The sequence below is a fragment of the Arctopsyche grandis genome, chromosome 10 (assembly GCF_051622035.1).
Source record: "Arctopsyche grandis isolate Sample6627 chromosome 10, ASM5162203v2, whole genome shotgun sequence".
In the NCBI taxonomy this organism is placed as follows: domain Eukaryota; kingdom Metazoa; phylum Arthropoda; class Insecta; order Trichoptera; family Hydropsychidae; genus Arctopsyche; species Arctopsyche grandis.
The window spans coordinates 26,914,819-26,942,618 of record NC_135364.1 but is presented as its reverse complement, the minus strand read 5'-3'; the positions used below and the strand labels follow the sequence as shown (position 1 = coordinate 26,942,618).

At 33.9% G+C, this 27,800-nt stretch overlaps 4 protein-coding genes across 6 annotated transcripts; 2 read left to right on the top strand and 2 right to left on the bottom strand.

Annotated features, from left to right (window-relative positions):
- Positions 1 to 377: 377 nt before the first annotated feature.
- On the top strand, positions 378 to 1,009 carry LOC143918388 (uncharacterized). Its single transcript, XM_077440282.1, has 2 exons — positions 378 to 589; positions 692 to 1,009. The coding sequence occupies exons 1-2, from the start codon at positions 418 to 420 to the stop codon at positions 931 to 933; spliced, it is 414 nt and encodes a 137-aa protein (XP_077296408.1). The 5' UTR covers positions 378 to 417; the 3' UTR covers positions 934 to 1,009.
- LOC143918386 (putative methyltransferase-like protein 25) lies at positions 692 to 3,461 on the top strand. The gene is made up of 6 exons (XM_077440280.1): positions 692 to 1,453; positions 1,519 to 1,707; positions 1,794 to 2,100; positions 2,197 to 2,394; positions 2,783 to 2,892; positions 2,975 to 3,461. Exons 1-6 carry the CDS (start codon positions 977 to 979, stop codon positions 3,371 to 3,373), a joined length of 1,680 nt encoding a protein of 559 aa, XP_077296406.1. The 5' UTR covers positions 692 to 976; the 3' UTR covers positions 3,374 to 3,461.
- On the bottom strand, positions 2,097 to 13,572 carry LOC143918387 (uncharacterized). The gene is made up of 5 exons (XM_077440281.1): positions 13,444 to 13,572; positions 7,997 to 8,173; positions 7,758 to 7,918; positions 2,764 to 4,049; positions 2,097 to 2,337 (listed from the first exon to the last, which is right to left on the bottom strand). Exons 2-4 carry the CDS (start codon positions 8,150 to 8,152, stop codon positions 3,485 to 3,487), a joined length of 882 nt encoding a protein of 293 aa, XP_077296407.1. The 5' UTR covers positions 8,153 to 8,173; positions 13,444 to 13,572; the 3' UTR covers positions 2,097 to 2,337; positions 2,764 to 3,484.
- Positions 13,573 to 14,881: 1,309 nt separating this feature from the next.
- LOC143918385 (uncharacterized) lies at positions 14,882 to 27,151 on the bottom strand. Of its 3 annotated transcripts, none has more exons than XM_077440276.1 (15): positions 26,921 to 27,151; positions 24,988 to 25,117; positions 21,134 to 21,278; positions 19,830 to 19,917; positions 19,570 to 19,751; positions 19,315 to 19,484; positions 19,126 to 19,250; positions 17,912 to 18,074; positions 17,664 to 17,812; positions 17,416 to 17,583; positions 17,192 to 17,327; positions 16,146 to 16,261; positions 15,841 to 16,070; positions 15,577 to 15,760; positions 14,882 to 15,501 (listed from the first exon to the last, which is right to left on the bottom strand). In XM_077440276.1, the coding sequence occupies exons 2-15, from the start codon at positions 25,094 to 25,096 to the stop codon at positions 15,355 to 15,357; spliced, it is 2,112 nt and encodes a 703-aa protein (XP_077296402.1). In that variant the 5' UTR covers positions 25,097 to 25,117; positions 26,921 to 27,151; the 3' UTR covers positions 14,882 to 15,354. The 3 variants fall into 3 exon arrangements, with proteins under 3 accessions (XP_077296402.1, XP_077296403.1, XP_077296405.1); XM_077440277.1 differs by having other exon boundaries at positions 26,943 to 27,089; XM_077440279.1 differs by lacking the exons at positions 24,988 to 25,117; positions 26,921 to 27,151 and adding an exon at positions 24,644 to 24,707.
- Positions 27,152 to 27,800: the final 649 nt, after the last annotated feature.

The window sequence follows — 27,800 nt, the reverse complement described above, 5'->3', positions numbered from 1 at the left end:
TCACTTACGATTACATACAATTCAGAAAAAAATTTGCCTCTTATCCGATCGTTTTCATACTTTGCTATATTGCTCATTTTGGTCATGAATGTAAGTAAATGGATCCTCGGCCATTACGATGGTGCAAAAATATCGCTTTAGACGCGTTTGAAAACTGTCCCACGAAAAAGTGCCTGATGTTAATCGCTCAAAATGTTCATTACTTGTAACGTTTTTCTTCCGGACTGACGATATGTACAACTCTATGAAGCCACATAATTGCGTATGTGTGTGTGTAGCAACCGCTAGGTTTTATTAGAATAATTATATTTAACACCATATTTTTGTTTTAATTAGACGGCTTACATGGCCGGCTTTAGTGTTTTTTGGTTGAGACCAACAAGCGTGCGTTTGACGTTTGACACTTGGCGTTGTCAGATGGATTTTCTTGGCGAGGGTGAGCCGTTTCAGGCAGCTGTGGATTTGGAAGAGAACGAGAGGTTGCGAGGCTATCAAAGTGGACTGAAAATCGGGGCTGCAGAAGCAGCCGGAGCGGCTGAAGGGGCTCATTTGGGGCACCATCGAGGCGCAGCACTCGGCTATCAGATCGGTAATGTTGCTCCTTTTCAACCAATTTATAGGTTATGTTAATTTTGCATATTTTCCCACATTGAACCAACATATATTTAAAATGTATTTGTTTGCTTTGTAGGTTACTATTTCAGTATTGTATTATATCACCAAGCGATTGGTAGAAAGCATCCAGATATATACAACGAGAAGATCAACAAACAATTGCTAAAATTGAAAGATTTGATTGAAAATTTTCCACTCGAAAATGAAGATAAGGATATTTTGACTTTACTTTCGGATATTGAAGCTCAATATAAAAAGCTGTGCTCTCTATTGAAGATCAAACCGCTTTGTCCTGATTCTAATTTTATTACATTTTAAATAGAACATCCATTGAAATAAATTAGTTATCTAAGGTAATAAAATGGACAAGTTGAACTTATCGAGACTTCGACACCAAATTGATTGTACAATAAATTACTTAACACCTCTTCTTCCCTTGGCTAACTGTCACATGGTTGAATATATTAAACAAAATCATTGGCAGAACCTGATTCCTAAAGAAATAGTCAACGAAATCAATGAAAATGATATAGAGGATGCGATAGATTCATTTTGGCAAACGAAATACCATTTAAGACGGAAAAATTCTAAAAATATTTTCACCCCACATTTGTCTGAAACCGTCAAAGATACTGAAAGTCAATTTGAAAAATTAGCTTATAACACAAAGTTTCCTCACCTGGCGCACTTTATCGAAGAAGCCAACTTAAATTGCTTGGCGGAGAACGATTTCTGCATGACCATGGATCAGTTTAAAAATGTATTAAAAATGAAAGGAGCTGATCCTGCGAAATCTTTAAAGATTAATGAATTTATGTCAAGTAAAAAAAGCCACGAGGTACATATATTGCAATTACAATATTTACTTTCATCGATACTTTGTCTAAATCTTATTATATTTAGGTCGAAATGATGTCGAGCATTGTTGCACCTTTGTATAGTTGGTCAGGATCTTCTCACGTTATTGACATTGGTGGAGGAAAGGGATACTTATCAGCAATGCTGACAATGTTTTACAACATCCCTGTATTAAATATTGATAGTGCACATGTTAACTCAAAAGGAGCGTCTAATCGTAATCGGAAATTAGAGGTTTTCATGATTATACATTTTCTAAATTTGGTATATCTATTTTACAGATGAAAATACCTAAGGTTTTATATGTTTTTTATTTGTAGAGGGTTTGGTCAAGTCTTGTTAAAAATGCAGAGGATGTAAAAAGAGGAGTATTGGTAAAAACAAGGAGTCGTTACCATCGCAAGAAAGCGTCAAATCCTGCTGATTTGATGTCTACCATGAAAATAGATGAATTTAATCCTCTTTTACCAGACACATCTAATGAAGTAATGAATTATAATGTGAGCAAAGTCAATGAACATTTGTATAGACATGCCGTTCAATATATTACCCCTGAAACAGATTTGACTCAATTAGTGGGTGAAAATTTTGAATTAAATTCTGAAGATATAAAACTCTGTTGTACAGGTGAATATTTTTTTTAATGTTCATTTTGCTTTTACAATCTTATAGTTATTAAAATAAGTTATATGTAACATTTTTTTTTAATTTTTACATTTATAGGTCTTCATACATGCGGCTCACTGGGATCTACAAGTCTAAAATTATTTGTAGCGTGTCCGTTGACTTCAGTATTATGTGTTGTTCCTTGCTGTTATAATCTTATAAAGGAACAAACATCGTCAGATACTCTTTCTGCCTTACCTGAAAATTTTCAAAATGAAAATCATGCAGACTTTCCCTTGTCTGAACATTTGAAAGGTTTAAAAACATTTTTACACAATATAGGGTGTTTGGTAGATAAGTGCAAAGCCTTAAAGGGTTGATCGCTCATATCATTGAGAACATTTTCAGCCACACATACCTCAGTCCAAAGTCTTACGGTTTTTTTTTAATTTCTTTTTACAGATTTTTAGTATAAACACCAAAATCTCACAGTTAATTGCTAATACTGCCCGAGTTAAAAGTAGTATGTTAGTCAATTATTATTTATTTGTTTTCCTAATGTTTAGTCAATCGAGGTATGTGTGGCTCAAAATTATCTAAATGATATGAGCTATCAACCCTTCAACGCTTTGCACTTATCTACCAAACACTCTGTATATAAAGTTTTTTATCATTTGTACTCACAATATATATTTGTTTTTAGGTTTTGTCATTGGACGAAATGCTCGTATGCTGGGGGCTCAGTCGTTGGAAAGAGTCACTGCTTCACAACAACTTCCGTGTAATTCCATTTATTTCCGAGCACTTCTTGAAGTATGTTTTTAATTTATTTACATACATATACATACGTACGTACTTAATTATTATAACGTTTAAATAAATTTTTAAATTTTAGTTACTGATCAGTGAGTATATTGATGAAAATCAACCTTATTGTAAATTGAATAATATGGGTGATATTTTCACATTTCATGAATACGTTAAAGAAGCAATGAAAAGACTGAAAATCGATCCAAATAAACTTGCCATGGACCAAAAATCAATCGAAGAATTTGAATCTCTACATTCTCACCATCAACGGACGCTGAATTTGTTTTATCTTATGAGAATGTGCCTTTCTCCAGTTGTCGAAAGTCTCATACTTTTGGATAGACTAATGTTTTTAGCAGAAAATGGATTTTGTAACCAGCTCGGTGAAGCTTTTCTAGTTCGAATGTTCGATTCTGTGTTGTCTCCGAGATGTATGGCATTGATAGCTTTTAGATATGATAATAAAAACAACCGGAAACCTTAATCTATGTACGAGTTATATCTATAGTTTTTTTTACATTTGTTTTATATTATATGATATTTTACAATTATATTGTTTCAATTCAATTCATGTGTTTTTTTTTATTCCTTATCCTTATTCAAATTTTACTTCCCGTTTTGGATCTTTATTCAAAGTCGTATCTTGTGTGTCTTCTATTTCGGTTTTGATCTTTTTCATCATTCGCTGCGGCTGCGGAGTCAGGTTGATTTCCCTTTTTAGATTGTGTACTAAATCTGCTACGTTTGGATTGTAGCGAAAGTCTACGATTTTATCATTTTGCATTACGTTGTGACATGGCGACGGGGCTATCATCAGCAAGTTGTTGCCGTTTGTGTCGTAAATTAGCCGTGTGTTTAGTCTCGATTTACACGATTGGATGTTGGGATTCATTGGGTGTACACTGTTTGACGAGTCCTCTCTACAGAATGAAGTGTTGCGTCGGAGCCGTGCTCGGGTTCTCAATTGGGTCTTTGTTGGCAAGTTGCTCGGCTGTTGGTTGTAGCTTATCGGGCTGGCGGAAAAGAATCGAGTTGTATTGTTGTTGGTCACATTTTCGCATTTGATCGTCACTGAATTACTGGTGGACGTTCTGGATGGAGTCATTTGACCGCTTGCAGATTTTTGCCACTCGATGACATTGCACAGTAGTCTGATATATCTAAGTAGTAAAAAAATATTCGTCATTGTGTAAATAAGTATATTGATATGTTTTGTATTTTGTATATTGATAACTAATTGAAATACTATCGCAGATAGGATTAGACAAAAGAGATATTCGGCTAATTGGTAATCTCTACGGGAATCAGACGGCCGTAGTACGCATCGAACGTGATACAACAGAGAGCGTAAGAATAATGAAGGGAGTTCGGCAAGGATGTGTGCTATCACCTACTATTTAATTTATATTCAGAAAATATTATTGCTGAAACCTTGGAAGATATAGATTCCGGAATTACAATAAATGGCACAGTAATTAATAACATTCGGTACGCGGATGATACAGTACTATTGACCACGAACTTCAACGACTTACAGGCAACACTGTACGCAGTTGTGCGGTTCGGTGATTACTGGTCACAAAGTCACTAAAATCTCTATAACGGAACATCTGGCAGCCGAAAAGTCCATCATACTAACGATAACTATCATAGTAACGAGAACTTGAGTGCCAAATATTGTGTATTCGCGATTTTCATGACAAAAATTGTCTTTGTGACCACCCCAATGTGACGAATAGTCCAATTACCCAGTTGTGCACAGCTCTAGGGCGGGGTTGAAGCTGAATACAAAAAAGACCAAATGGATGATATTCAGCAAGTCGGCGCAAAATACGGTCAGCTCTCATTTACAGATCAATAACAGCGTGGTGGAGAGAGTGGATGGTTTTAGATATCTTGGGTGCTGTCTGGATGAAACGTGTGAAAGTGAAAAGGAAATTCGCGTTAGAGTGAAGCAAACAAGAGCTTCATTCTTGAAATTGAAAAATCAGCTGATAACTAAAAATAAAACTATCACTGTTTGATCTGTGTACATATGTAACTTGTATTGGTTAGAAAGTTTGTTTTGGAGGATTAAACAATTAAATTTGAGGTTATGAGTTGCAGCCGGAGATACATATGTATACTCATTTATGCAGTTAAGAATAGGTTATTAATACTAAGATTGCTTTAAGAATAGATTATCAATGAGTGATTGTCCATAAATGAGTTTATGTATTTACAGAAATGAACTTTTCAATCATCAGATAAATTAAATCAGATGATAACTAAAAATAATTGTATGTGATGTATGTATGTAAGCTTATTGTAAATCATATTAACAATTAGATACAACGTAACTTCTTATTGAATACTTATCTCGCAGATAAAACCGACTGAGGAGATATACAGTGAAATGTCAGATTTGACATATTTGGCCAAAAATCAATATATATCGTGTATTACATTACATGAAGCTAGACTAGGGCTGCCATACGTCCCCGTTGACAGGGACATGTCCCAGTTTCGAGGTCTGTGTCCCGGTGTCCCAGTCCGAGAGTCATTTGTCCCCGTCAATTTAAAAATTTAGACATTTAAAAAAATTATTCAATTAGTTTTTAATATCTATCGAACAAGACCTTTTGAACCAAGAAATCTCAGGATGCACTCTCTATACTGTGGTCCAAAAAGGAAAGACGTTTATACGTCAAAAATTGTACCCACATAATATCTAATATGGATACGCGCGCGCATATTGGCAACACCGACAACGAGAGCGGCGGATGCCCACTGCCCAATTTTGCCAGCTGGCAACACCGACAATGACACTGACAAGTACGAAGCGCGCGCAGTTCGTTTACTGTCTGCTGATAATATCCGTTTGTTCTGTTTGTTTCTGATCTAAGAGGACTGATATTTTGATGTACGTTTTTCAATACATAGTAAATATAATAGTAAATATCTAAGTATTCAAGCAACCCAGGCATACAATGAACTGAAAAAAGACATGAACATTACGACGACACAAGTAGCAGCATTTGAAAAAGATGTAGAGAATTTTTACAACGTTAGAATTAATTATTTGGCAAAGTGGTCAGTTCCACTGGCGAAATATGATATTTTTTCATGGATGCTTCTCCATGAAAATGGGAACCCGAATGGGAACATGTTGAAAAAACTATTGCTTATTTAAGTGAAATGGGAATATTGTTCACGGATTCAATCTATGAGGAAGTAAAGTATATGAAGTCATTTATCGAAAATAAAAAAGCCGAAGAATGGAAAACGAAAGATGTGCATGATAAATGGTTATACTATTTCAAAAAAACTGAAGAGACAGAAAGAAAAGCTAATCTACTGAAAATGTGCCAATACTTGTTCGCCATCCCACCGCACAATGCACATGTTGAACGTGTGTTGTCATTAATTAAAAATCAATGGACAGATAAGCGCAATTCGCTTTCTATTGACACAGTAAAAAGCATAATTCAATGTACTTTAAATTACAAAATGTCATGCATTGAATTATATAATTATATAAAAGGGGAAAAAGAGTTACTTCAAAAAACGAAAACATCGGAAAAATATGATTAGGCAAAGAAGAGCGATGATAATGAAGTCACGGAAATCAGAGAAGAGTGAAGGCGATAGAAGAATAGGCTACTGTACATGAAATAAAATATTAATGTAAGGTTTCAATTAGTTAAATTTATTTGAATCGTCCAATTATCTATATTTATTTATTTTAGATTTGGTACAGACGCTTCCACAAAAAAACCTATTATCAATCTTTAAATTTTTCTTTCAATTCAATTTTTGTTTAGTTCCAATTACTTGTGTTGAAATGTTGTATATTTTTTTTATAATACAGCTATGAATATCGATAATTTTTTTTGTTTTTTTAGGGGGTTGTCCCCGTCGGTGCTCCGATACTTATGGCAGCCTTAAGCTAGACGCTAAATTTGAAATTTATATATACATATGAGAGTTAAAACTATAAATATTTAAATATTAGAGATAACGAGAACCTATAGAGCAAATTTTATAAAATATAGAGTGAATTATAGGCGTTTAAACAATTAAAATCTGAAATAGCATATCAAGGCGAAAAAGTTGAAGATAGATTATGGTAGCCTTACGTACCGTCATAAACGTCGCCGTATCCGAGATTCTGGATATTTGTTACGCATTGTATACGATATTTTATCTCCAACGTAATGGCAGACGATACATTTACGTATATTGATGACCAAAATGAGCAATATGGCAAAGTATGAAAACGATCGGATAAGAGATAAAAATGACCACTGACACGAAAGCCATGTGAAACGTAAAGGAAGTATGTAATAATAATAAAAACGTAAAGTAAGTATGTAATAACCACACATGATCTCAGTATAGCACTCCGACTGAGACTTCTACGATGCTACGTTTTCAACATCCTTCTGTATGGGACAGAGGCATAGACCCTGACGAATGCCACATGCAAGAAACTAGAGGCATTTGAGATGTGGACATCATACAGAAGGATGCTGAGAATCTCATGGATGGCGCGTCGTACCAATGCTGAGGTGCTTGCCCTGATGGGAAAGCATGTCGAAGTGCTCAGAAGTGTGAACAGGCGTAAATTGGAGTACTTCGGACATGTAATGCGGAACGAAAAATACGATCTCCTGCGCCTAATAATCCAGGGGAAAATCGTAGGCCAACGCAGTCAGGGCAGGCGGAAAACATCGTGGCTAAAGAATCTTCGGCAGTGGTACGGCTTCAGCACCCGAGCACTATTCCGAGCAGCAATGGACAAAATAAGAATGGGACATCTAGTTGCCGACGTTCTAGGAGGATGAAGAAGAAGAAGAAGATATATTTTGTCAAAAATATTTAACAACCTTATAGACATTCTAAGTATTTCGTTCTTAGAAAGCTTTTTATCTGGAGGATGTGTCGGCACAAGACGCCGCAGCTCTGCAAATGCACCCGATACATTTTGCTGTCTCCAACGCTCGCGACAGTTGGTGAATAGTTTTCTGCCAGGTCTATTTATTCCACTCTGAAAATGCATACAAATTTAAAAATTTACAATTTCTATTCAATTGTTTAAAATATAGATAAGTATTGAATCAAATACTTGGTGGCCGTTAGTTAGAATGTTCGATTTTAGGTTTTTTGAATCTCCCGTGAGCGATTCCGGTTCTTCTTCACTATCCTGTAGAGAGAATTCGTCGGAAAGCATTTCGCTGCAGTTTTCATCGTCAGATGTGGTTGATTCTTGTTCCGAAGCCATAAATTGTAAAAGTATTTTTATCTGAAATTTCGATAACAAAATTTTTACTTCCACAATTGTTTGTATTTTTTTAAATAATTGGATCGTTTCCTATCAGAGTTTTCCAATTTATCTGATTTCATTGTTGTACCCAGAGAAATTTTATAATAATAGAAGTGGCATTAGGCGAATGTAGAAGAATGTCCACAGACCTTTTCAAATAATTTTGGCGTCAGTCGTATTTGATGGTTGGTGCTCGACGTACATACATACATATGTCCGATAAAAATCTGTTTGTTAATATTAATCGCAAGATGGGCAAGTGCATCGTTAAAAATTGCACAATGCATTCAAAAACACACAATAAACAACATGGGATACATTTTTATAAGTAAATTGATCATTTAAGTAACATATTATTCAATTAACATCGTAGTTTGACAGTTTTTAAAAGTGTCATGGCGATCGCCTGCATTCTACATAAAATTTCAGGGGTGGCACCAGAGAAATGTAAAAAATATTTTTAAATAAATGTAAAAACATTTCTCTTGGTGGCGCCGAATACTCAATTATATTAATAACCAATTATTTAAGTTTAATTAATATAAAAATCGTTCATTTTATATAATACATATTTTTGTTGAAACTATACATTACAAGTTAATTTAAGAGTTCCCAAGGACAGACAAATAAGAAAAGAAACGGATTGGCCACCAAAGCCCAACATCACAATATACTCAAATTGTAAATAAATCTATGTATATCAAAATAAAACTTTAATTTTGTAGTGAATATGTGATGACCCTGATTATATATTCCGTGCGTTGTAGCGTAGTTATTGAGACGTACCGCATATTATTCATACAATTTATTTATTCGTAAACACTTCTATTATTATAAACATTTCTCTGGTTGGAACGGTTCCTCCATCAAATTGGCAATAACAATCCTACTCACTATATCACAAATATCTGAATTTGATTTATGTACAATATGTAAAAAAATAAGTACAAGTCTAAATTCATAGATATATCTATGGACTAATTCATCAATTAATTAATTGTTAATTTCGTATTCTTCAGCCTCTCGAAATACAGTGATTTATGTAATAAATAATGCTGCAATGTTTGTAATTAATTGTCTAGGTAGGCGCATTGGGGTCTACCCGTAAGGCCTTCCTGGCAGAGAAATGTTATATTGATAGAAGTGGCTTTAGGCGTCATATTGTTGTCAAGTGACGATTGTCCACAGACAATCCTAAATAATTTTAGCATCAGTCGTATTTGATGCTTGGTGCTCGACGTATGTCCGATAAAAACTTCTCTGTTTGTTTATATTACTCGCAAGATGGACAAGCATCGGTAAAAATTGCACAATGCATTCAAAAACTCACAATAAACAACATGGAATACATTTTTATAAGTAAATTGATCCGATTGTATTCCGTGCGTTGTAGCGTATTTATAGAGACTTACCGCGGAATATTGACAACAATTATTTATTCGTAAGGGCCCTTCTATTATTATTACATTTCTCTGCTTCCTGGTTTATAACTATGTAAAAATAAAAACAAAATAAAATATATATGTACACGATTATGTAAAAACGCCTTATAATAAGTGGAATCGTGAGGAATCCATTGATATGTTATGTTTATTTTATCTTTAATTTATACCAGGAAGGCCTGACAGGTAACCCCAATGCGCCTTCCTGGTCAGAAACATTGTACATATGATACAAATATTATTGGTATTATACAAAGTACATATCAATTAATATCCACAGAGACATTTGTGGTCAAATTTAAAAATTTGCATCATTTTATATGATTCAGCGAAATTCGAGATTGCTGAAAACTCGATATTTTGCGAGAAAATTGGTAAGGTTGCCAATTTGTTGAAGCCGTTTTAATGAAAATTAGATAATTGGCAAACTATGATAGGAAACGATCGACCTGGAGTCACAAATCCAAGGTCCGGCCAGCTGAAACCAGTGGGATTTGAACCCGTGACCACTCTGTTCAAAGCATTATGTGCTAACTACTATTCTATTCTGCTAATTATATATCGGGATTAAAATTAGTCATTATAGATTAAATCCTGAACAAATATACCTATACAAACACACTTTCAATTTTGTTTACATAGACGACTAGTTGAATTACCCGGCGTTACTCCAGCAGACGAAAGTTCAGAATAATCGCAAGTGAAACGTAAAGGAGATATGTAAAAATTATTATTTTTAATAAAAATACCAATAATTCTATTTTACTACCGCCATCTATGTTTAAAACTAAGAACTGGATAGACGTCAGTCACTTTTCAGAAATTCAAATTTCAAACGCGTCTTACTCGATATTTTTGCACCATCGTAATGGCAGATGATCCATTTACTTATATTGATGACCAAAATGAGCAATATGGCAAAGTATGAAAACGATCGTATAAGAGGAAAACTTTTTCCTGAATTGTAATCGTAAGTGAAACGTAAAGGAGGTATGTAATAATAAAAAGGTATTTTTCACAAAATTTTGTGTTAAACTCCGGGTTCCGAATCTTTGCAAAACCTGATAATGGCCTAAAATAGAGTACCATTAGATATTCGATGGTTCTAAATTGAAAACTGCAGATTGCATAAATTTGTATGGAGAAACAAAGAAATATTTACCGCTAAAGAGTAGAATAAGATTTTGAAGCTATTATTAAGTTGATACAATTATGTACAAATTTGGAATTGATAACGATACTTTTTTTTTAACTAACTACTATTTTTCAATTTTTAAATGAACTAAAAATAAGGATTATCTTTGCGTGATCGCGAGAGCTTGGAGGAAGTGGACTGATGGACATTTCCGTCCATCTGACACAGCTGGCAGGAAATCAAATGTTTTCGCAATGATATACTTACTCGTATTTACTTTACAACTACACATATTTTAAATTATATATAAAAATTTTAAAACGAAAAAAAATATATAGGAAAATTTGAACTATTTCACTAAAAATGTGACATTTATAAAATGGAAAATTTCGATCGATACAGAATCCATTCAAATATGTATTTATATACCTTGACAAAACCGCCTAAGAGTGCTGTCTTCCTCGATTGCAATTCAAACATTAATCACGGGATGCAATCTTTGGGAAAAAGTAAAACGGAATCTATACTAACATTTGACTTAATTTCATTTAAAGCGCCACTATGGAGCTTCACGCCATTGGTCAAAGTCACTCCAAAAACCATCATTTAAAATACATACGTACTTAACTGGTGGAAAAAAACTGTATATAATAACTTAAAAATGATCTCTTCCGAATCTATAATGCAATTTTATATTTATAATTAATTTTTGACTTTATTTGGCTCGAAAGTTACGCCTTATAATAATATTTTTATTTATTTCAGACGATAGGAAGAATAGTGCAATCTCTATCGTTCATAAAAAATAAATATAATAATAAAAAAACTATTTATCAATTGATAAATAGTTTAATAATTGTAAATTGTATCAAATTTAAGCCTCATTAACCACTAGCGTATTTTTATTTAGCGTATATTTAAGCCTCATTAACCAGTAGCAGTATCTTCAAAGTGTCCTTTTAAATGAAATGAAGCATAATTGTGTTCTATTTTATTACATACATATTTATAGTACATGCAATTTGTAAGAAAAATAAACATTATAATTGTTAGCCAGTGTATAGTTATTGACCACTTCAGTTAGTAGTCAACAGGAGCATCATCGGGGGCACAAAAGGTTTTCAATAATGTCACAGGGTTTCTTATTTTTTAACTTTAAAATGTAAATAGTCAATAACTATGTATACACTAGTTAGCAATTGCAACGTTTATAATGTAGGTGTGCAGGGCCGCTCTAAGGGCGATTTGAGGGTGCAGAACACCCGGGCGCCAAAGCCCCAAAGGGCGCCAAGCTCCACGAAAAAATAAGTGAAAGTAAGAAGAGGTATGTAAAAAATTATATAATAAAAATATCGACAGCTTCCGTTAGACAAAAATTGAAATAAAAGTCACCAAAGTCTACGTTTCGTGTGCAAAAGTGTGGAAAAAAAGCAGCGATGCACAGAAATGTAATGCAAATTGACATGTATTCATGGGGGCTTCTTGTGGGTAGCCAAGGGAGTCATTTGGGGGGCCTGGGGTGGGCAGCCACCCCCCTTGGATTTGAACGGGACTATCCACGTTGTTTAATGTATTATTATGAATTTAAATTAAAATACTTAACCGACAAAAATAAAACATTGAAATTCTTTAGTTAATGACACTGTCAGATATAAACACGTCTTAAAAATATTAACTTCCAAACATATTTTGTTTTGTTGTTTGTCTTGCTTTTAAAGACATTTGTAAAATTCGCTTATTCATTAAAAATATTTTACTATTGATTTTATCGATAAAAATATATATATAAAAAATTAATTAAAAGAAATATCGAAAATTCCGGTCTCCGTGACGAGCCAGAATGTTAAATTACAGAAATCACAAATATTGGAAGGCAAAGATCGAAAATCGGAAGATCTTAAGTCGAAAGATCAAAAAAAAAAGGGTGCATGGTAAACGGTACATACTCACTTAATTTGCGCGAGCAGGGTACAACAGGAACAAGAGGAACAGGCTTTTCCTCCCATATTCTGCGCGCGCACATTAATACGGGAGGAAAAGCCTGTTCCTCTTGTTCCTGTTGTATCCTGCTAAGTGAGTATGTACCGTTTACCATGCACCCTTTTTTTTGATCTTTCGATTTTCGATCTTTGCCTTCCGATATTTGTGTTTTCTGTAATTTAACATTCTGGCTCGTCACCTAGACCCCAAAAATTCATATACACTCACTTTTTTAATATAATACACCCCTCCCCTAGAAAGTCATTCCTTACTGGTCAAGAATTTTGCCACCTCTCCTGGGACGCCCCTGTGGGTAGCTCACAATACCTTCGTCCCCATAAAAAAATATTTATACATATATATACATATATAGGTATATTCTGATGATAAGCAAGGTGAATTACAATGTTTGATTTTTTTTTAATTTTTGTGGGGGGAGGGACGCAAATTTTGGATTTGCACCCGGGCGCCAACTACCCTTAGAGCGGCTCTTTAGGTGTGTACGTAAATGTATAACGAAATATAGTAAAACGATGAATATAATAAACACACGAATAGAATATTAATTTAATTTTAAGCACTTGAAAATATGTATGTATTTTGAAATGAATTTGATTGTGAGATTTCGAAATCGTTAAACAATTTGAATTGAAAATAAATTCAATTGTTTTTTATATTCAATTTAAACTTACTTTTCAACAATACTATGATTGGAATTGTTCTTGATTTGGAAATGATTTTTTGTTATATAAGTATGTATGTATATAGTATTGAGCACAATGTGAAAACGATGTGTACCTCGTGGCAGTTCGTAAAAAACTAAAATGAACCAAATCTGCCTCGACTGAAGATGGGGATGGAGATTTAGGGTCGAGGGCGGAGCACAGACCACTCCCTCTCTGCAATTTCCACCAATCAAAACGATTTAGGGTGGGCGTTTGTTTGCCTAATCAATTTCTGCTAGGAAAATTCAATCTGCATTCTGAATGTAAATATGTACATGAATGGTTCGAATATAGAAAATATATCACCTAATTGTAGTTAAGTATAATATTATACATTTGTACGTGCAATGTGATATTGAGAATGTTTATTATTTTGTATTCTCTTTTAATTCTATTAATTGATATTTTTGTGAAATCAAATTTCAAATGCTATTTAGAGCAAATTTTTGGTTCTACTTTAGTGAAATGGGCATTCGCTAACTGTTTCATTTAAAACGCGAAAAATATAATATCTCGAAAGCTTATTTAATCCCATAAAAAGTCAATTTCACGGCAAGGAAAATTAATCTCTTCCTAATTCTTTAAAGCACCCTTAAAAATATTGCGTGACTTTCAATTAAAACTTTTACCCTAATGAACGACTATTTTTTTCAATAGAAATTTTTTGCATTTTGTTTGTTTTGATGAAAGATACTACACAATAGTTTTTCTATTATTTTATTAAACGACAAACATTTATAAATTAATATAAAAAATATAAACACAATATGTTACAAAAATTTTCTCTAATATATTTAAATACGGGATAATATTTTTGGCACGGCTGTAAAATAAATTACACGACAAATGTCAACACGACATTTAATGTCCAATCAACATCTCTAAAATAGCTCGCACGACAGAATCGGCGTTTAAACGAATTTCAGAATCAAACGACGTTCAGAATCAAACGTCAAACGGGTTGCCAGTAACAAAAATAAAATTTGACGTTTCAGTGAAATCATGGTTTGATGATTACTGGTCAAATGTGAACCGGTCACAGGACAACCGGTGGCTCTAGATCGGTCACACGTGATTACCCGTCACGAGAAAACTGGTTGACCGATTTTAGGGTGTGACCAATTTTCTCGTGACCAGTTTTAGGGTGTGACCAATTTTCTCGTGACTAGTTTTAGTGTGACGGGTGATCACGTGTGACCGATCTAGAGCGACCGGTTGTCCTGTGACTGGTTTACATATGACTAGTAGTCCGTTTACCGAAATCATAACCAGTTACGTTTTCACTGGGTAATCGTTTTATCTTAACAGCCAACACTTATTTATTTAAGAGCTAGGTTAGGTTAGGTTAAGTTAGGGTTGGCCCTATTCGTTTAAGATTAGGTTGTGAGGGTCGGTATTTATTTTTGTCAAATTTTATTTTTATTACTGGCAACCCATTTGACGTTTGATTTGCCGGGTGAAAACCGAATCCGTCGTGCGAGCTATTTTAGAGAGGGGTATTATTTTTATTTACCAGGCCAATAAATGGCACCCTTAAAATAATATGATATGTATAAGTAGATGTTTATTCGAAAATGTAACAATATTTTCGAAATATTACTTCAATATATTATAATAAAATTCAATTGTTTTTTAAACTACAAAATATAAATACATAGCAGTTGTTTTGTTAACAATCAATGAAAACATAATTTGAAAATCACATTTTTTATATATTTATGTACACATTAAATTAGCTGCATTCATTTTGATTTCAGTCCTTATCGATTAAATCACATTTGTTTAAGTCTAGATTGTATATATATCTAATCGGTACTTATTATAATTGATCGGCAATAGAAACTATGATTAGAATTTATATATATTATATGAAAAATCTCATTGAAATGCTAAAAATACAATAAGCATTGGTACTGTTATTACGCAAACGAGATAAATTGCAGTTCTCGGCTCACACTCGGACATGACAACGAACTCTTCATTCCACAGAGAATCGTTATCTCTGAGTGGAACTTCCAAAACCACCTAAAATTTCATTCAAATTATTATAAAAATATTCAGATGTATTTGGTATCGAATGAAAGTTGAAAAAAATGAAACCTTTTCCGTGCTGAAGAACGACAACGGAATTGTGCAGTTTCCAGTAGAATTTTTACATTCGGTTACAGTTCCTTTAGTCAAATCGTATATTGTCTTTTGCAGATCGAATTTCACTCGTATATAATTCGTTTGGATTTCATTTTCACTGTTGAATACGAAGAAATAGTATCCGTTCGTCGGCACCCTGAAAATAGCATCGTTTGTGAATATGAAATCGTTTAAGTGACAAAGTGAAGATACATACATTACATAGCTAAAATTTACCTGTAAGTTATTGTATTTGATAGGGCAGCTCTTTCGTGATCACTTTCTGTATTTGTGAGGACACATTCTTTATGTGGTGTCAGTGGTAAATTGAGTATCAAACCTTTGCACTCGAGAAGTGCCTCTTCGCTAGATGAAAACGATGACCAAAATTCAGATTTTGACATATCATTGGGTGTCGTTTCATTTATTACCGAATGATGATCGGCGAATTCGTCTGGTTCGAAGCCCTACCAATTTATAATTTTTTTATTGTGAATGTATTTTTTTTAAAATAATTGTAGTTAAAATAAACTGATATTTACTTCTTCTATAGCTGCATTTCCTTTTTCGTCGTCTTCATTTAGTTCTACGATCATAGCAGGACTTAAAACGATCTGTCTTTTGGTTCTTGGATTTTTTTTATCAACTGCTTTCTTTTCTGTAGATTAGAATAAGAAGTAATAATTTTACTTATTATATACAACACTGCTAATCAGTGCCGGTTGGGTGGCGCCCGAGGACTCCAAATAAGTTAGGGCGGCGTTCGATGTGCTTAAAAATTTAAAATTAGAGCGCCAAAAGCCATACAAAATTTAAGATTAGAGCGTCAAAGGCGATTTTTTTTTTCTAAGGGTGTTTAAAAAAAATTGCCCGAAGGTGCCATTGGGTATAAGGCCAGCACTGCTGCTAATGTTCAATAGTTATTGCATGCCTGATAGCATTTCATTAGATGATAAAATAGTAAAAGTAGCGAATAATTATTTATATTTAGGTCAAATAATTGACATGTTGGGTAGTAAAGAAGAAGAAACAAAGAGACGTATGAAATTAGGATGGAGTGCAGTTGGACGAGTGAATGTGGTTTTTAAATCGAAAATGCCACTCTGCTTTAAGAAAAAAGATCTTCGATCAATGTGTTTTGCCAGTGATGATGTATGGATGCGAAACTTGGACATTGAACGCCAAAATGCTACTCAAATGTACTCAAAGAAGTACGGAACACTGTATGCTTGACATAAAGAGGAAAGATAGGAAGCGGAATATGTGGGTGAGAAGTATGACAAGAGTAGTGGATATAGTGGATAGAGTGAAGATATTGAAACGGCAATGGGTGGGCCACGTGGTTAGAAGAATGGACGAAAGGTGGACAAAAGAAGTGCTAGAATGGTACCATAGAGAATGCAAAATGGTAAATTGAAGACTGCAGGGTAGATGGGTAGACGAAATTAGGAAAATGTGTGAGGGTTGAGATGGATGAGAGCTGCGCAAAACAGGGACGAGTGGAAGCGTTTTGGAGAGGCCTTCATCTGTACATAGATGATGACGATACAACACTGATTAAATAATCAAAATTCAACGAATGACTTACTTTGCTTTTGTTCTTCTAAAATTTCTATCAACAGATGTTTAAGAGTCTGTAATTTCTGATCGGCAATTTCCTCTTTTGATAAACTTTCACTTGATGTACTGTTGAATGTCGCAGTATCGTTTAATATGTCGTCAATCTACCATTAATAAAAATGATTAAAAACGCATTTTGAAATACATATACATTTTGAAATACATATTCATAAGAGTAGAGTTAAAATTTACCACAACGACCGTTTCATTGATTTGTTCGCTTTTAATATCTGAATTGAATTTATCGTTCAATCGATCGAGGACTACCTCACCGCGAGATCCCAACTTGGTGAGTTTTTGCAAAATGTCTTCGTATATTTCGCTCGATGTAGTTTGGTCCTCTTTTGGATCACTTGGAACCTTAAATAAATAAACAATTACATACATACTATGCTAGTATACGCCAATCAATACTTTTCTTTAGATATTACATTACACACCTCTTTAATTATTATAGAATCTTCGTTGGATTTTGATTTCACTTTTTGAGCGTTTGTGTTGGTTGAGTTTGAATGGATTTCACTTGTATTTTTTTGAACCACCGTTTCACTTTGATTCATTTCGTTTTGTTCAGAATGTGGCTCCAAATCTAAATAAACATTTCCGTATTTTATTAATATAATGAAAGGTTTTATTTTATTTATATTTTAGAACAGTTTTTTTTAATTGATTACTCTGTTGAGCCTACCTTTAAAAGATAACCATTTTTCTTCGTCTTCATTAACATTTGTTTCTCTATACCTGTGCTTTAACTGTGGTACAGTAATAATATGCTCATGTTTAATCTTTGCAGTTCTCGACTTTGTTTTTTCCTGCCTTGACCGCAATTCTCCCAAAATATTTTTCAATACCTTAAAAGTTAGATTTTAACTTATTCTCAAATCAAAAAATATATGTGAATATTTGAGTAAATTAATTAAACTGTTCGACACGAAAAATGGTTCAGAGATGAGATATGACTAGAGGTAGGATAGTCACAGTGCTATCCATTGTTCGGCAAACCTTTAACAATGCATTTACAACCTTTGAACAATACACGGCCCCCTCAGGCTCCGGTGACTAGATATGACTTTTCTTATACATAGATCTATGAAATACTAATACGAGCTTTTAGCTCGCAATTTTACTGATTTAAAATTCAGCACACTTTCAATTAACCCTTTTAAACGAAAACAAAAAATAGTGTAGCCAGAGCACTATTCCAATAAACATGTTTCAATAGAAAATGCTCGATATGAAATAGTATTAACAGTGGGAAAAAATCCCAAGTGAAAATACGTAATTTTGACTTTTAATTTGAACTGGACGACTACTTAGAGAGATTTGAAAGCTGAAAAGTACTACAAATGAAAGATTAAATACCTGACTATAGATTCCAATATTCATTTTGAACAGGAAATTGACTGATTTTGAGACATCGCGATTTAAAAAACACATATCTCCGAATCTCGAGCCAATCAACATTTTTTATTACCTAATTCACTGGGCAGATCTATAAGAAAAGTCATATATCGACTCTGAACCAAAAAAAGTCGTCATTTGTTGAACAGTGTTATAGCCAGCAGCATGGCTCGGTGGTTGGGCTTGTGCCTAGCACGGAGAGGTCGCCGGGTTCTATCCCGTGAGTTGACCTCGATTGAAAGGAATTTAATCTGAGTATATTATCTGTAATGCTGCTGGTTTGCCTTGGATATTTATGATTCCAGGTCGATCGTTACCTACCAAAGATTGCTAATTTATCTGATTTAATTGTTGAAACGGTTCATCCAATAAATTGGCTAAAGACCATGCTACCTACCCTGTCACCACTATTTGAGTATGATTTATGTACAATAAAAAAATATTGTAAAATGCTACATTGTTTGTAATTGTAATGTATGTAAAATAAATAAAATAAAATACCAAAGCATCAGGATGATCTTTTTCTTCGCTGAAACCTCCAGCTGCACGTGGTGGATGATGATGTTTGTCATGATTAGGACGTGGTTCATGAAATCGAATCTCTCCCAACTGTCGAATCATATTTCCTATAATAAATATTTTATTAAAAATAAATTGTTTTTTAAATTCAGTTGTTTTCATTTTTCGTACCTGGTTTATTAGTGGGTTGGTTTGTCAGCTTCATGATCGTATCATTGTCTAATTTTCCACCATTGGCTTCCAATATCTCTTCTAACTCTTCGGACGAATCGTCTCCAATATAGGCACACTCTTGCAGATGTCTATGTCCCCGAATCATTATCAACGATGCTCCCGGCCACCTGAAATATATCTTCAATTATTCTTTTTTTGTAGTAATTAATCAGTATACTTAAAATATACAGATTTCGCAATTTTTCTACATACCTAACACAGGCCGCGACCGTAACTATAGAGCCTTGAAGTAGATAGAAACCCCAGTATTCTTTCATATCATCATCCAACAATAGATGACGGGTCATCGTCACCGGTACCAATTTGTTAGCTAGCACAGGTTGCGAAGGTACCAGAAAAGCGTTGAACGTTGCATTAGAACGTAGTATTTGCCGCTAAAATTAAATGACGATTATTTATTTTCACAATGCAGTGCTGTAGGTGTACATTGTATCTAATATTTGAATTTTTACCTGACACCAAGTAGTGGAAACCTTCTTATCTATAAGCCTCATGTCGCTCATACCAACTGGGTACAGTTGTCCAGAAAATACGCGGTATCTAAAACAGTAAAATATTTCATTGTACCTACTGCAGTGGTGGCCACGCGGGCTTTTTTTGGCGGTAGTTTATATTATATTTTTGTAAATCTTTTTTTTTTCGACTAATAAAGGACGAATACCAGTCAAGAAATTGATATTGTTCTCGTATCTTTTGAAAGAAAATAGCTGCAATGAGTACCTGCTATGCCCATTCATTTAGACTATTTTTGTATGAAATTCTGTTAACTAAATACTTTTTTTTTAGTTACTTTTGCACATGTAATAGCACAGATAACCATTCCTGAGACACGCAGTCCCAAAAATCGCCCCCTGGAGTGTTTTCGGTGATATTTTATCCTTGTATTGATATAGGCTTGACAGTGATTCCCATATTAGAAGAAATGTAGGAGAAACTTCATACGAATAAAAAATGAACTGGGAACGGCCTTCCTTGACTGGAAGCTACGAAAACGTGCCGTGCCGTTCCTTCCAGTGTGTTTTCGCCTTAAGCAATACATTATTTAGCTGCCAGCAGGGATGTTCATGAAAAATAATACTCTCAAAGGGGTCGAACAGTTAAAAACAGGAAATAATGTTTATTAAGTACGGACGGACTGATTTCGTTAAATTTAAATGCAATCCTAAATACAAAAGTAGGTATAAACCTCTCCGACACAGAAAAAGGAATCGATGAATCTTATCTAAAATATTTACATTGTTATTGATTTATTTTATTAAAATATATATTATATTTTATAATGAAAACCCCTGTCGACTGCATCCATAGAAAAAAACACGCCAATAGGATAATACTGGAAAAAATAAATACACCAAAAAAAAGCCCGCGTGGCCACCACTGACCTAATGTGTTGATGAAAAACAAAAATTGAAATTGTTATCGAAACTACACTGTCTATGTTGATGACAATCTATGTATTAAGCCGAGATTAAATGCTTGAAAATTAGGTTGCTTTAACGACAGAATTGCACGCGTGCAAATTGAATGTCGATTTTATACATAGATTAAAGAAAAACCAATCAAAGTCAAATTTCATCAAGATCACAAAACTTCATCTAGTGTTGTGACGTGCATTTATGAAGAAAAACAAGTATGTGTGAGACTACACTCGTTAGAAGTGAGACTTGTTTCACTTCCTCGCATTTTTCGTTACTACTTCTGTAACGTTCTTGCGCCGAATTTCATTTACTCTTCGATGAGATTCCGATTCATTTACCTTAAATATAAAGGAACTGCTATAAATAAAGCTGGTAACAGGGCGACTAATATTAGCAAGCGAAGGGTTTTTAAAGGTCCTCGCCATGTTGGTTTTCCGGAATTGTGTGTCACGCTCGCCTGTCTTCCATATCTTACTCCATATTCTGTAAAATAGAAAAAAATCAAACATAAGTGATTCAGCTTGATTCAATTAAATTCCAACATTCAACTCTTTATCAAAGTGTCTTTGACTTTGCTCTAACAGAGCGTGTTTACTTCGTCTCTGTTTGCACGGTGAAATTATCACAATGTATCGTACTTTCGCTGTTGATATACAATATTTACAATAATAATTTTTTGTTCAACGATTTGCATAGCAATTGTGGCATGTTCAGTGCCGTCTCTATTTTTGCATTTTACAATATCTCGGGATGATAATATATTTTAATAATATTCATTGAATTCATTTGCATTTGAACTGAGTTTATGTCATATTTTCTTTTATTCCTAAAACATGTTACCTTTGTTAGCTAATGCGTATCATCGTGTGTTTCAAAAGACATAATTTTCTTTATTGTTTAAATTGTATAAGTGACGAGCGTATTTTTTTTTTTAGCTAAGAGCATAGCTTTACAAACCACAAAAAATTGAGAAGTTTTTTTAAATAGAAATACATATATCTTATATATACGGCTGACGAGAGGGGGGAAAGGGTATGCAAATAACTCAGGCCCGACTTTTGAAGGGGGCCCTGGGCCCCCGCAAATAATATTATATTTTTAGCAAAAGTATAAAAGCATTATTTGGCCTTTATACTCTAAGGGTTTTTTGGAAAATAAGCAAAATGGTATAACTGTTTTCTTATACTTATGGCATAATAAAATTTAGGGAAAGATCCGTCCTGGTGTTCAGAATGGTCAGTTCCTTCGTCACAATATCAAAAACAAATTAGTAAAATAACCCTTGGCTGATTCAATCAGGTAACAAGCAGACAGTTAAAAGTACGAGACTAGTGCATTTTTACATTGATAATGAAGATAAAATCTTTCACATTTAGCTATTTGCAAATTTTTAACTTTTAACTTAAAATATCAAATGTGCAAAAATCCTTTAAAAAATTAAAGGGGGGAGGGTTGCGGGCGTTGAAAATAAATCTGCCTAAGGGTGCTATATACCCTCGGGCCGGGCCTGAGCTAACCACTGAGCTATTTTGCTGGTTGGGTTATAGAAGGCCTTGGATCAACAAAAACCTTCATTTACAAAGCTTTAAAAGACTATGAAGAAGTAACTTTTTTTATTTACCTAGTTGCCTTGCTCCCAAAAGAAGGAGGATGCCAATTAAAAATCTGCAGAAGAGTAGGAATGGCGAAATCAACTATAAAGTCTGACAAAGACGTCGAAAAACCGTTCTATAATGAGGAAAATGAAAATCCGTCTGGTGCGATCTCTGGTGATGTTCATTACATTGTATGGAGTCGAGACTTAGTCGTTAAAATTAAAAAAAAGAGAGAAATTGAAGAAAGCTGAAGGCGGATGTTGGGCATTTCATAGACCGCAAGAAGCACGAACGTCTCCATCCTCAAAGAGCTGGCAGTTTTAGAGAGAAAAAGGATTCTTTTCTAGTTTGGCCATATTACCAGGAATGATGTGGAGAATCTCAAGAACCTGGTTCTCTGGGACGCTGGTAAGGCGAGCGAAAGAACCATCTCCAACAAGATGCTCAGATCAAATTAAAAGAACTAATGGGATCATCCCTAACATGCATTTAACTTGTGGTGTATAGATGGATCTTTCACTGGATTTCGAGCGATTGAAAGCGAGGGAAAAGAAACGCTAGGACCTTGGAGCTTGGTTAGAAGGACCCACATTCAAAAGTATCCGTTATTATTTTAGTAGAGATTCAATTTCAGTATTGGTGAATTGTGTTTGGTAGCCCAGAAACTCCCATGCACATAAAATAAGGAATTGGATTTTGATTATGTATGTGTTTTTTACACTTTCCCACAGTGGAAGCAGATTAGAATACATTATGAATATTTGCGGGTTGAATAACACACAATACGAAATCAATTTGCTATCTTCGCACATCCCCATCGCAAGTAGCGATAACAATACACAATAATAACAGTCGGGGTGATATTTTAAGGATCACTGTTGGCGAAATAAAGAGATGGCCCTAAAGGGAGGATGGGCACGTCATCGAATTAATCAGGGGTTCAAGAAGCCACGTGGAGGACACGCGTCCACTCCAACCCCTCATATAATTAATCCCCAAATCTGCCAAAATGTCACACAACAAAAAAAAATTAAAAACAAATAATATCCGAAGACACATCGTCTACTATAAATGCGGTTTGGTTTTTTTTTTTTGATCTGATAACGGATGGAAAATGATCGATTGCGTTATTATTTACAAGTCTGAGATTTATCGGTTATTCAATTAGATTTATCACCAATACAAATATTATAAGCAGATGATTAATACGTCAAATTATTCAGATTGGATCTACATACTTATTTATTTGAAATGAAATGAAATGTTTGATTTGATGGTTATATTTAGCTTAATAATTCCGTAGGTAGAGTATGATTTTCGGCTCACTTTCATAAAGTTAATTTTATTTTTATTTTTTATACAAATGGATTTATATTAAAATTTAAGTTAAATCCCCCCTCCCCCTTCCAATGCTAAAATAGATATTTATATATCTATATTTGAGTTATAATTATATTAGCTAGCAGTATGGCCGGTGATTGCGTTTATGTTTAGCACTGAGAGGTTCCCGGGTTCGATCCCGCGCTAATTTTTAATGCTGCTGGTCAGACTTGGATATTTGTGAATACAAGTTGGTCGTTTCTTATCAGAGTTTGCCAATTTATCTGATTTCATTGTTGAAACGGTTCATCTATCAAACTGGCGAAAACTATCCTGCCCGCTATGCCACAAATATATGATTTTGATTTATGTACAATAAATATATACAATTCTGTATCCATAGATGTCTTTATGGATTAATTAATAAATTAATCAATTTTTAATTTTGTGTTCTTCAGCTTCTCGACATACAGCGATTTATGTAATAAAAATGCTGCAATTTTTGTGATTAATTGTCTAAGAAGGCGCATTAGGGTTGATCTGTTAGGCCTTCTTGGTATATCTATATAAAAATAAAATATTTAACTTAAGCATTCCGTTGGTGAAGTGCGATTTTTGGCTCACAGTCAATTATTTTTAATTTTTTTATACAAATAGATTTATATTTCAATTTGAGCTAACCCCCCCCCCCTTCCTCCACTTCTGAAATAGCTTTTTATTTATTTATATTTGAGTTATAAAATTTGGATGATTGATATCCTTTTACTTGGTTTAATTGGTACTATTTAATGTATGTATGCATTTTTCGGCCAAAGTTTTTTTGAATTGTTATTTATTAATACTCGGGCGACGCCTAGTACATTTTTAAGTTATTTATATATCTATACATGTATTATATAATTGGAATAGTGTTATTAAGTAAAAAATGCTAACCCATACACAAGAACCGCATGACTGAGACTAAAAGTGGTCCGTCCTCCACTTCGACTGAATTGCTAATAACGAATTTAAAACAAAAAAATATATATTCATTTAAGCTAAGAATGTGTATAGATGACGCTGTCAAACAGAAACAATTGTCAAAATGTCAATAGCATCCGAAATGAGTTATTAAATTTGCAAATGTATTCACCCGTTCATTGGTGATTGGAAAAGAACAATTTTAGACACGCGGATTGGTTTACATTTACATGTCCGTTCCGTGATTTAAATATAATATTCTAATGCTGATTCAATGCCTATACCTTCACCATGATGTCAGTATTATAATCACTTACCGTTGAGTGGTAAGAGTTCAATTTCTTGATAGTCGACCTTTTTCTGTACGAATTTGCTGGTGGACGCGCCATTTTCCCGCGCGCTATTCTCCGAGACTTCGCATTCCATCAAGAATCAATAATCTGAAATCTGAGATTATATATAAAACATCCAGAAGAAGTTTTGAATCATTTTCGAAAGCAATATTTATTATCAAAAACTTTGAATTGCCAATTACGATTACGATTTATAGTGTGCACAGTATAGATATAAATGCGTAGTTTCTAAAAGATTATGACTTTACATACATACAAGCTAGTGCCCATACAAATAATGAATGTCAAACGCTTAAATGCACGTGTAAGCATATATGATTGTTTGCATCGGTGTAATCTTTACGGCTGGTTGTTATTATATTAGTGAGTTTTTTTTAATACTATCACCTAAATGTGAAGAATATTTATATCAAAAAATTAAATGAATATCTCTGTACTTTTGGACCACAAAATCTGCTATTAAATTTATCCTTGACCTAGTATTATAGATATCATAAATAGCTTTTACCGTCAATACATTCGTATACATATTTTAATTTTATTTTGAGTTTAAATTTGTCTGGGTTTTTTTTAGATTAAAAAGTGTAGAACAAAGATTGTCATCGGAAAAATGTTCTCATCGTACTTTTACTGCCAACTTTTGGATTACCGATTTTAAAAAAAGCACACTGCGCATCTGAATCTGCAAAGTTAATATTTTGTCTTGCAATGAATTTCAGTTTATTTTTAATAATAAACAAAAATATTATGATTCCGTCCTACATTGAATTTGAATGCTTTGAGAATTGTAATTTTTCTTATATCAAATCTTTTTCTCTCATTTCAGAACAGAGTTTTTAGTCATTTAGATTTATGAGCATGGAAAAATAAAGAAGAGGCATCGAAAGAATGAAAAGCGTGATTAAATTGATGGATATGAGGTGAAAAGTGTAGTTAAAATATGTGGCTTTCATTTGCGTCAAATATTGTCATGAATAAACCAATTTTTAAGAAAGATATGATTATTTTATAAAATTTTTAGCTATACCAAATTTTTTGTCAATTTTATAATAATAGAAACTATTTTTGATAAATAATATTAAAATAAGATTTATATGTTACTTTATATCTAATAAAAATATTATTAAACATATGTACATTGTAGTACTGCTGTTGTGTAAATGTTTGTTATTTTTTTATATTAAATTATCATCCAAGATATATGTTAAGGTAATGTTTAGGTTTTGATGACATTTATAAGATGTAGAGAGTACTATACAGCTTTTTTTCATTCACAATAAAATTTGAAGCATAATTAGTCACATGAAAATTTTATGGGAACCACTGGGTTAGCTTAAATAATATCAGATGAACAAATTATGTGATCGAAGCATATATACAGTACATATAATGAAAAACCGACTCATTTGAAGCATGCTTATAAAATAATCAGCAGATTCACTGACTTAATATAAAGAAGCAAAAGTGGATGAGTTTGGGATAACTGGTAATGACGTTGCTTAAACTTAAACTTTCGTCTGGAAATTTCGATTTATCTATTTATTTATAGCTCTGTAGTCTTCTTGAAATGTACATTATGTACGCGAAAGTGTACATTTCTCCAAGTTGTCTCGGTAAATTATATAAACAAAGACTTGAGATGATGAAATTGAAATCTCGGTCAGTTCCATGTAACAAAACACATTTCACATGCATGCTTCGATCGCGGATCAAACACTGATGAATACATTAGCATACGTAAATAAATACGTAGGGCCCGCATGACTTGTCATCGGAAATGATGACGCTTCTCTTTATGCTATGCATTTTTGCGTCGGTGAGTATTATATGTGTAGGTATTATACTTCAACGATACAAGTTATATCGAGTGCACTTTTGCGCACCGCAATCCACGCACCGGAGTTTGTAATTCGACGCACTTGCACTTCTCGGCTGGCCAATTTTCGATCACTTTGTTTTTACTAGTTTGCTAAATGATTTTCGAGCTTGTTTTGAGCATCAGAAGCGTGTTTTGGTGACAGTGTGGACGTGAAGCCGGTCGTTCTGATACCGGCCGGCGGTTCACTGAGCGCTACACTAACCGATTATCGCACGCAGATATCACTCTGTATTGTTTTATAATTGTGATGACTGGTGTCTGTCATCGTTTCGTTTTATCAATTTCGAGATAGATATGGAGAGTGTGTGGGAAATTTTCTTGAGTTTTCCGAGACGCCGCTCGCGACGTTGGCTTCAGGCTGGCTGGTTGGAATTTGTGGAAATTCGCGTGGAAATTTTCTTTCCCGTTTGTCGGGTGATTTTGATGGTTAATTAAATTCTAAATAATGCATTAAAGCAGAGATCTGGAGCGGAGCGTGGAGCAACGAGTTTTTGCACGGAGCTGGAGCGGAGCCGGAGCGCGAAAATTTGTAGTACTCCACTGCTCCGATATTTTGTTTTTATGTATTAGAATTTCTTTCAGAATTTAAAAATTAAATGAATGCATTTTTTAAATTTGTTTTTCAATTTACGATTAAATAGCTGAACCCGGCATGCATTGTAATGCCAAATAACGCATGCAATTCCCGTTCCCGTTCCCGTTCTATTTGTTGGAAAAACGCAGGCAGCGAACACGTTGTTCGTGATGGGAAAACATTTGAAATTATAGCGTTGCAATGACACTCATTCCCGTTTTCCCCGTTAGCCAGCAGCATAGCTCGGTCGTTAAGCTTCTGCTTAGCGTCAAGAAGGTGCCGGGTTCAATCCCTGAATGAAAATGAATTTTTCAGAGTATGCTG